The 10,316-nt window shown below is 42.7% G+C and overlaps 1 protein-coding gene across 2 annotated transcripts in view; it reads right to left on the bottom strand.

Moving 5' to 3' along the window:
• Positions 1-245: 245 nt before the first annotated feature.
• Positions 246-10,316, bottom strand: part of LOC143033932 (lipase 3-like) — an 85,819-nt gene continuing 75,748 nt past the window's right edge. For both annotated transcript variants that reach the window (XM_076199607.1, XM_076199608.1), the window contains 5 exons: positions 7,507-7,649; positions 5,752-5,840; positions 1,543-1,710; positions 1,079-1,228; positions 246-958 (listed from right to left, as the gene is read on the bottom strand). In XM_076199607.1, the coding sequence (XP_076055722.1) occupies positions 1,650-1,710; positions 5,752-5,840; positions 7,507-7,649 (293 nt within the window). In that variant the 3' untranslated portion in view covers positions 246-958; positions 1,079-1,228; positions 1,543-1,649. The remainder of the gene's footprint in view (positions 959-1,078; positions 1,229-1,542; positions 1,711-5,751; positions 5,841-7,506; positions 7,650-10,316) is intronic.

Raw genomic sequence — 10,316 nt, 5'->3', positions numbered from 1 at the left:
GTAAATACAAAAAGTTATGGAAGTCTTGATATCTGACCTATAAAGGTCAGATATCAAGATATCAAGACCTTTGACATGAGAAAAAATGTGTGTGGAGGGGAGCAGGGATGACCCTTTATCCACAAGATGCTAAGATGAGAAGAAAACAATTTTGTTTTGAATGGGTATAGGGTGTATGTGTTGATTTGGCCACCCTAATTAAAGGACAAGTTTATCTACATCTTGTTTATTTTATATCATGAGTTATTCATACATACATATACCAAAGGCTTTTTTCCCCTTACAAGGGAGGGTAGCCAAAAAAAGTCATAAAAACCACTCCCACCCATTCCACCCATAACATACTCCACTCCCCTCCACCCTCTTCCCTCCCTCTTTCATAGTGTATAAAAACCTATATACAGTAATTATTTACACCATAATAAAGTTTTCTTAAAGTATTCATTGGTATCAAGAATATTTAATATTCAGTATATAACAACTACAGTATTTATCTAACTAGAAAATGTATCAAAAATAAATTATATTGATGATTAGATGAATTCTAAAGATGTCATTCACATGAATTGTATTCTCTACTATCTATAGTTAGGCACACTAAAGTCACAGAAGAGAAGACTTCTGCTATAGAATAACAATAATAATTAGCTCTGAAATCAGTGACCATAAGAAAGTATTCAAGATATACAATGAAACTAGATATTGCATATCTAAATATAAGAATGTGTATAAACAATGGGTAAACATGAGCAACTCAGAATATGAATTATGATTAAATAACCCAAATTAATGAGGATGTCACTGAACTCTGATGCTTATCAACTTTACACTCATGAGTTCAGTACAAAAGTGAAGGTCATTCATAATGAAGTTCTGATGATGGTATAGTTTGGACACAGATGAAGTATGAAGGCAGACAAATTCCTGGTGAGGGTGCTTGTCACAAGTAAGTGAAATCCTGTAGGAGAAATTTTATATAAGTATGATTCAGACATACAATCATCTATGTTATAATGAATGATAATACTGTACTGTGTTTGTATCATAGGCAAAGGAAGTTAACAGGCAAAGGACTTACCTTTGTCCATTTTAGTAATTTCACTAAAATGTAAATTAATTCAACCATTGATAGCATATCTTGGGTATCCCACTACAAGTTGTGCACATTATAGCAGTGACTGCACATGATGTTCAGACACTGATGACAGCAAGATGATGGTGATGCTCACTAAAAAAATATAAATCAAATCATGAGTCAAAATCAGCTAATGTGGCTATAAACATCAAAATACTCATAAATCAACCTGAACTTCTTCAGTAATGAGTAATCTTTAAAGATTTTTATGTAACAAATAACAGACTATTTCAGAGGAAGAACCTCGAGCCTAAACAAGTTCTACTGATCAAGGCCCTCTACTGGCCAGAGTGGTCTCCTTCATCAAAATAGAATTATCTAATTTTTGTGATGAAATTAATTGATCATATGCAGTACTGCACTGAGGAGTTAAAAAACAATAAGATCAAGAACTATGAGACAATTACAGGTTAAGAAGTAGGTGATCCTTAGAAGTACATGAGATCCAGTGGCATGAAATCTAGAAGTTGCTGAAGATCTTGAAATACTTAACTCCATTCACAGCAGGTGACACTCAAAATTGGGAAAGAAGCCTAAGAACTTGGTGGTAAACAAGTTCATCAGCATGTATGCCCCTGTGGAAATGAAATAGTCAGGAGTAGTAGTGGCAGTACTAGCAAAGGTAGTGGGGATGGTGGTGGCAATGGTGATGGTGGCAAGACAGTAATGATAATCAATAGGCTACACACAAACATGTATGCACATATCCAATAGATGTGAGCCAGGGAATATGACAATTATAGTGTAGCCATAAATTCCCAGCCTCTAATTACTCCTTTCACCAAAGGCCTGGATATAGCCACTAGTGTTCAGTTCCAGCCCCCAGCTCTTGAATCCTTAATGTTGATGGTCTGGGTAAACCCCTCTGAAAAATTCCCAATAATAAAGGAGCATGAAATAGATGCAATTTTCTTTATGATGTATATATATGACCCAGGGCAGTGGGAGAGATGCAGGCATGACCCGTCATCCAGGAGGAACCAAGAAAAGAGGGAGGGACAGGTGGTAAGTGGGAGTATGTGGGGATGAAATGGGTGGGAATGGATTTATGACTTTGACATTGGCTATCTCCCCTGTAAGGGTAAAAAACTCCTTCGTATATGTATATATATACAATAAATATACATATATGTACATAAATACATATACACCTACACACATACATGCATACACGCACATATAATATATATATATATATATATATATATATATATATGTATGTATGTATATATACAAGGGTCGTTCCAAAAGTAATACCTCCTATTTTTTTAATTCCACCCAAAGGGATCCGAGGGGATTGTAAATTGCATTGTTATGATGACTGAACTTATGTACTCATGATCTGAAAGTTTCATCTCTCTGTTGCAGATATTGATGGTTTCACACTTTAAGAAAGCAATCCCTGTCATGGACGTGCATCAGAAGCAGAGATCCATCATTCCATGCAGAAAAAATTGAACCAATCAACATTCACCGGCGCCTGGTTTATGAAGCCAATGCAGTTGATGTCAGCACAGTTAGGAGATGGGTTTGTAATTTCAGAGTGGCAACAGAGATGTGTGACAAAGTGCACTCCAGACGCCCTTGCACAGCCACCACCCTGGAAAACAAAGTGCACCTCAATCAACTCATCCACATTGATCAGCGGATAACGGTGAATGAAATGCATGTAGTGTTGGATGTGGGTGTCAGTGCACTGGAAATGATGTTGTCATCCCTAGGATACTGCAAAGTGTGTGCTAGGTGGATTCCACAAATGCTCACGCAGGACCAAAAGGACCACCAACGGGATCGGTACGAAGCCTAAGGTGACGGATTCTTGGACCGCATCATCACTGGTGACAATACATGATGTCACTACTACGAGCCGGAGTCCAAACTGCAGTCAATGGAATGGCACCACTCACACTCCCCTACAAAGAAGAAATTTAAGATGCAGACATCTGCAGGCAAAGTGATGTGCACCGTCTTCTGGGACAGAAAGGGCATCATCCTCCTGGATTTCTTGGAACCAGGGGCGACTGTCAACTCTGACCGTTACATTGAAACGTTGACCAAGCTGAAGGCCTGGATTGCCCGTGTAAGGCCAGAGATAAAGGAAACATTCCGTTTGCAACACGACAACACCAGGCCACACACAAGTTTGAATACCATGGAATGTGTGACAAAGTTCGGCTGGACAGTGCTGTCTCACCCACCATATAGTCCTGGCCTGGCACCGTCACCCTTTCACTTGTTCAGACCTTTGAAGGATGCATTATGTGGGCAGCATTTCCCCGACAACAACGCCATAATTGCAGCCATGAAAAAATGGACCACCTCGGCAGGCACTGACTTTTACGACCAAGGCATCAAGGCTCTCGTTCATTGCTGGCAAAAGTGCCTTGAAAATGGTGGTGACTACATAGAAAAATAAATTCTGGAGCACAAAAGGTCACTCGTTTTAATGGTGCCACTTCCATCTTCATAGCTCTTCAACTTTTGAGTTAAAAAATAGGAGGCATTTTCTTTTAGAATGACCCTCATATATATATATATATATATATATATATATATATATATATATATATATATATATATATATATATATATATATATACATAAAAAAAATATTTCTCTCTAAACCTTCCAACCTCCTACTCCGGAAATGAGTCATCACCGGAAATACTAACTCCCGGGGACACATCTGACTCAGACTCAGAGAATCTTTACGAAATATTACCAAGAGAATCTTTACGAAATAACGCTAAGAGAATTTTTACGAAATATTGCCAAGAGAATCTATATACATAAAAACGGAATTACGGAATTCTGACAAAAGAATCTTTACGAAATATTAATGAGAAAATATTTACGAAATATTGCCAAGAGAATCTTTACCAAATGTTAACAAGAGAATCTTTACGAAATATTACCAAGAGAATCTTTACGAAATATTGCTAAGAGAATCTTTACGAAATATTGCCAAGAGAATCTATATACATAAGAAAATAAAGTTTATCAGTTTTGAAAATTTCCTGGCATTTTTATGACCACCTTCCGAAATTTTATTGCCTTTATGATTGACCTAACGAAAAAGAGGAGAGAGAGAGCGAGAGAATTTGACGACAACGTCGGGAGACTTTGACGACTCCTTTTGGAGACTGAAGGCTCCTTTAGGAGATTTTGAAGACTCCTTCGCGAGCGAAGCGAGCTACGCCGTAGGCCAAGCACACCTGGCGAAGCCAGGTCCGGGTGCTTGTATTATATATATATATATATATATATATATATATATATATATATATATATATTATATATATATATATATATTATATATATATATATATATATATATATAAGTGACAATAATATTGGGGTTCTGCCTCAGACCTGTAAAAACATTGAAAGGGTAATCAAATACAAAGGTTTACATACATACACACACACACGACTCAGTGGTGTGGTTGGTAGAGTCCCAGACTGTCAGTACAGCAGTGCCAGCAGTACCTGGTTTGAATCCTGCCCAGGGCTGAAATTATTTCAGTATCGCTGCACTTCGAGTCATTACTCCAACTCTCATAGGCGGGGAGTTGGGGGTGTGTGTGCATGTAAAGGTCATAGCATTACCCATAGATTGGTTATACGAGCTCTGAGCTCTCTTCCAGGAGGGAAATAGCTGTTAATCACGAGTCCAACATGTGATCCAAAGACCAAGATGAATCACATATATACATTATACATATATATATATATAATATATATATTAAATGTTGAAGTACATAAGACAGAATGAGTGGAAGGGTGGTGAGGTAAACACCAGGAACCGTTGGAGTTTTATTGCTGATGTTTTGTCCTGAAAAGACTTCCTCTGAGGAAGTCCGTTCAGGACAAAACGTTAGCAATAAAACTCCAACGGTTCCTGGTGTTTACCTCACCACCCTTCCACTCATATATATATATATATGCATAAGTCTGTATATGTATGTATATATATATATATATATATATATATATATATATATATATATATATATATATATATAAATATATAAACAAGGGTAATTCCAAAAGTAATGACTCCTATTTCTTTTATTCTCCACCAATGGACTTGAGGAGAGTGTTTATGGCATTATTATGATGGCTCATTCTTTGTGCTTACAACCTGAAATTTTCATCTCTCTGTTGCAGATGTTGATGGTATGACAGTCTAATAACTTAATCCCTGTCATGGATGTGTGTCAGAAACAGATATGTTTCACTGAATTCCTCCATGCAGAAGTAGAACCAATTGGCATTCACTAGCACTTGGTCAATGTTTATGAAGCCAAGGCAATTGGAAGATGGGTTCATCAGTTCTGGAGTGGCAACAGTGATGTGAGTGACAAACCATGCTCAGGATGGCCATGCACAGGCCCTTGTCCATTATTGGCAAAAGTGCATTGAGAAGGGGGTGATTATTTAAATAAATAAAATCTGAGGCAAAAATATCCCCTCATTTTAATGATGCCACTCCAGTCTTCATATCTCTTCAATTTTTTTAGTTACAAGTAAAAAAAATATAGGCATTATATTTGGAACTGCCCTTATGTGTGTGTGTATACTGTATATGTATATATATATATAATAAAACATACCACATGAAGTCATTATGGGTGAACTTCTTGTCAGCTACACGTTCATTAGAGACAACATTGGGCAACTCCCGAGACAGCCTGGCCACATCCTAGAAGGGCAGTCATAGACAGGAAAATTAAAGGATGAAATTAGTAGGGGGTAAGAATGCAAGGTTATTATATCTGCACAATATCACAGATAGATTATGTCACTAGCAGAAACTAATATCCTTATTCTATGCATATTTTTGAAGGTTTGTTGGTTCACTGAGGAAATCAATGTTAATGTATCCAGCCTTCTCCAAAGTGTCTGCTTTTTTCAAGGAATGTTGCAAGATGTGTAGACTGTGCAGTTAACTGTGTAGGTTGTGCCCAGTGTAAGAAAAAAAAAATGAAGCATCTCTTTTTTGCCCAGGTGGTACCAAGTATCTTGCAGACTACAAAGAATTCTGTTGGAGTAACTATGTACATACATACATATACCAAAGGCTTTTTCCCCCTTACAAGGGAGGTAGTCAAAAAGAAAAAGGCATAAAAACCATTCCCACCCATTCCATCCCTAATACACTCCACTCCCCTCCACCCTCCCACTTGTCTTGGCACCTCCTGGATGATGGGTAATTCCTGCATCTTGTCCACTGCCCTGGGTCAGAGGCAGTGGAGTAACTAGAAATATCATGGATGGGGTGAAAGGGGCTTTACAAAAGAGAGGAATGTCTGTGGAGGAAGGATGGGAGAGGACAGAAGATAGGGGTGAATGGAGAAGGGTTGTGTATAGATGAGGCTGTGATGCATGAGGGGGAGTGGGTGGGGGATGGGGGGTGAGGAAGTATATATGAAAAAAATTGACGCAGCCCGAAGGGATTTCTCCCCGTCTTTCTCCTTTTCTGCATGAGGGGACGGAGAGGGGGAGTCGTCGAATTTATGAAGCGGCCTTGCTGTGGATGTGCTGTGTCTTGCGACAATGCTTCTGACCCAGAGCAGTGGACAGGATGCAGGGATGACCCGTCATCCAGAAGGTGCCAAGATAGGAGGGAGGGAGGAGGGTAGAGGGGAGTGGAATATATGGGAAATGAAATGGGTGGGAGGGATTTCTATGCCTTTTTCTTTTTGGCTACCCCCCGTGTAAGGGGGAAAAAGCCTTTGGTATATGTATGTAGTTAGTAATGTATAATTGCTACAAACTAGTGTGAAAAGGATTTTTTTTCTCTCTTTTTTTTCAAAGACAGCATCAAGTGTCTGCTAGTGCACCATAAAGGTACATACCGACATTTTAAAGAAACTTAAGAAGTGTATATTAATCTTTTTTCGTTTTCATAGGGATGACCTATCATCCAGGAGGTGCCAAGAAAAGAGGGAGGGAGGGGTGGTGAATGGGAGTGGAGTATGTGGGGATGAAATGGGTGGGAGTGGATTTATGCCTTTGACTTTGGGTACCTCCCTTGTAAGGGGGAAAAAGCCCTTGGTATGTGTATGTATGTATAACTTTTTTCACTTATAGCTGCCAAACGAACATCTATTGTAACATACATACATACATACATATGCCAAAAAGCCTCTTCTCCCTAATAAGGGAGCTGAGCCAAGGCATCCACCTTTCATCCATCCCACACTCATTTGTTTTCCATTTTATCTTAGCTCCTTGTTGATGAATGGCCTTTCCTGCCCCTCTAACCCCACCCCTCTTCCTGGGTTAGAAGCAATGTAGCACTGTAACAAAGGAAATGAAATCTGAGCTTAAACTGAACTCACTCTTTATATAAACAGTTACATTACCTTTGGTGTGGCCAGCCAGTCACCTTCTGACCAAATAAGAGCAACAGGAGTGGTGACTTTGTACAAATCATATTTTGGAGGTGTGGTTGATCCATAGTGAGCCAAGTTACCAGACACACCATAGTCATACTTAGCAAACTGACCTGTTGGCAGAGATTGAAATTAATATGGTTTACTTCTTTTACCTTTTGCTGGAATGAATGCAATGCAAAGTTTACTGTTTTACTAAAAGGTGAAAAGTGAATATCAAAGATTCATTATTGTGGTGTGAGTGTATGTGGCGCGGACGGGGACGGGCGGTTGGCATCCCCTCCCCCGATTGGGGGGAGGGGGTCAAAGGGCACGAGCGTTGGTATCCCCCTTCTCGCCAGAGGGGGGAGTGCCCTCGCATCGGCGTGGGTGGACAGTGCCTGGGAAGGACCGCGCGTGGGTGGTTGGGTGAACGTGAGTGTAAGGGAGGGAGACACACCGAGGATCGGTTAGGCTAGTATTAGTAGTTAGGAGGTAGGGAATTAGACTAGGGACAGTGGCGTGAGTGTTAAAAAGGAGGAATAAAGACTCACCCAGAAGCAACCGAAGGAGCGGCATCATCGACACCCAACCAAGTAAGTACCACAAGCTATCTAGGCACTGCTGAGATGACCGCACCCACGAGTGGAGACGAGCCATTCAAGAAGAACAGTATCACCCTAAGGCGGTTTGATGGCAATGGAGACGTCGCTGTGTGGCTTACGAAGGCGGAGTTGGTCGCGAAGCTAACGGGAGTAAAGGATGTGGCAAGTTACATCGCGCTAAATTTAGAGAGCGTGGCCTTATCCGTCTACATGGAGATGACGACCGAAAATCGAAAGGATGAGGAAAAGGTTACAGGAGGTTTTCGGTGAGAGCCCTTTCGATGCGTTCTGTGAGCTACAGCGACTGCAGTTGACAGGAGAACAGGTTGACGTGTTCGCCAATGACATCAGGAGATTGGCGGGCCTGGTTAATCTCGAAGGCAACAGCCTTGAGACGGTAGTGAGAATGGTTTTCGTGAATGGGTTTCCGGATCGCATATCGACTGGGCTGTAGGAAATAGAAAATGCAGCGAAGGCAGACATGGGTGAACTGATAGCCCGCGCCAGGCTCCTGACTAAAGCTAAGGATGGGGGCCGTAGCCAAAGAAAAGCCACAAAAGAGGATACAGCCCGTGGCGGGAGAGTGGGAGCGGGCCGGAACAGCGGCCGGGAGGCATCTAGATGAAGACCCACGAGAAAGGAAAATGGGTGAGCTCGGGGGTGACTACAACGGATGGCGTGGGCTTTCTCGGGTCCGTTGTTACGAGTGTCAGCGACTCATGCAATCAGCCAGGGCATGTGGCCCGAAATTGCAGTCATGGAAACGGGAAATCGGCGGCCACCATGCAGGGGGCCGCCGAGGAAATGTAAGGACACCATTCAGCCGTATGCAGATTGTGGATATCTGGGTGAGAGGGAGACGCACGAGGGCGCTGATAGATTCAGGCTGTTCAACCACAATCGTGAGGACCGACATAATTCAAGAGTTCAGACAGGGAGATGTGGCCCTGACAACAGTCGACGGGAGAGAGACGATATGCGAAGGCGACCAGGAAATTGAAATGATAGTAGAGGGTATCCCGATACGACTAAGAGTGCTCGTCATCAAAACGATTCTAGAGGGAATTGACGTGGTGCTGGGAATGGACGGAATTGCCCAGCTTGGAGAAGTCACGTTTATCAGTGGGCTCGTACGGATTGGAATGAGGCGGGACTCAGAAGGGAGGATGAAGACCCGGCCGAGGCCGGGTGTGGACGTAGGAGTGGCAATGGGAGCCGCGGAGGTCGGTGCTGCCCTGAAGCTCGGCCCTGTCGAGAGGGCGACGCCATGCACGATTGAGGACGAGGACTTCCTGGCGGAATTTGACGGCCAGAAGTGGGAAGTAGAGTGGTATCCGAGGGAAGGCTTGCCCGTCTTGAAGAACAAAGTCGACTGCTACACACGGACCCTCAGAGAGGGGGTGAGGGAAGGCTTTGACCTCGAAGTGGAGCGCTGGGTCGAGGATGGAATCTTGAGTCCCTAGGAGGAACCAGTGGAAGGCGGAATCCTGCCCTTGATGGCAGTGATACAGCCAACCAAGAGCAAAGTACGACCGGTGCTGGATTTCCGAGAGGTGAACCAGTTTGTGAAGTGTCATACTGGCGATGATTTTGTAGACGTGTGTAGCGAGACCTTACGCAGGTAGCGCCGAAGGAGGGGGGCGTCCGCGGTTGTAGACTTGCGGGCGGCTTACCTGCAAATTCACGTGGCGAAGAAGCTATGGAAGTACCAGCTAGTAAAATACAAAGGGAGAACTTACTGCATGACCGGACCGGGTGTTGGGCTCAGCTCGGCCCCGAGGATCATAACGAGAATCCTGAAGACGGTACTGGAGAAGACTGAAACGATGAAGGTGGGCACTGACTCGTACCTCGACGACATACTGGTGGATGATAGCGTAGTATCATCGTCGAGCGTAGTGGAACATTTGGCTCGATACGGATTGACAGCGAAGGGGCCGGAGCCGTTGGAGGGAGGAGCAGTGTTGGGACTGCGACTGGAGAGGAACGGGGCCGGAACGCTGATGTTCAGGAGAGGGAACGAGATCCCGAAGGTAACGGATGAAATGTGCAAACGAGAACTTTTCTCCCTTTGCGGCAAATTAGTGGGCCACTACCCGATCGCCGGTTGGCTCCGTAGGGCGTGCAGCTACATTAAGAGGAGGTCGGGGTCGAAAGATTGGGGAGAGAAGATTGATGAGGACACGCTAACCATGA

Source organism: Oratosquilla oratoria, chromosome 16, assembly GCF_046742065.1.
Source record: "Oratosquilla oratoria isolate Oo_2021 chromosome 16, ASM4674206v1, whole genome shotgun sequence".
Lineage (NCBI taxonomy): Eukaryota > Metazoa > Arthropoda > Malacostraca > Stomatopoda > Squillidae > Oratosquilla > Oratosquilla oratoria.
This window is presented reverse-complemented; position numbering and strand designations above follow the sequence as displayed.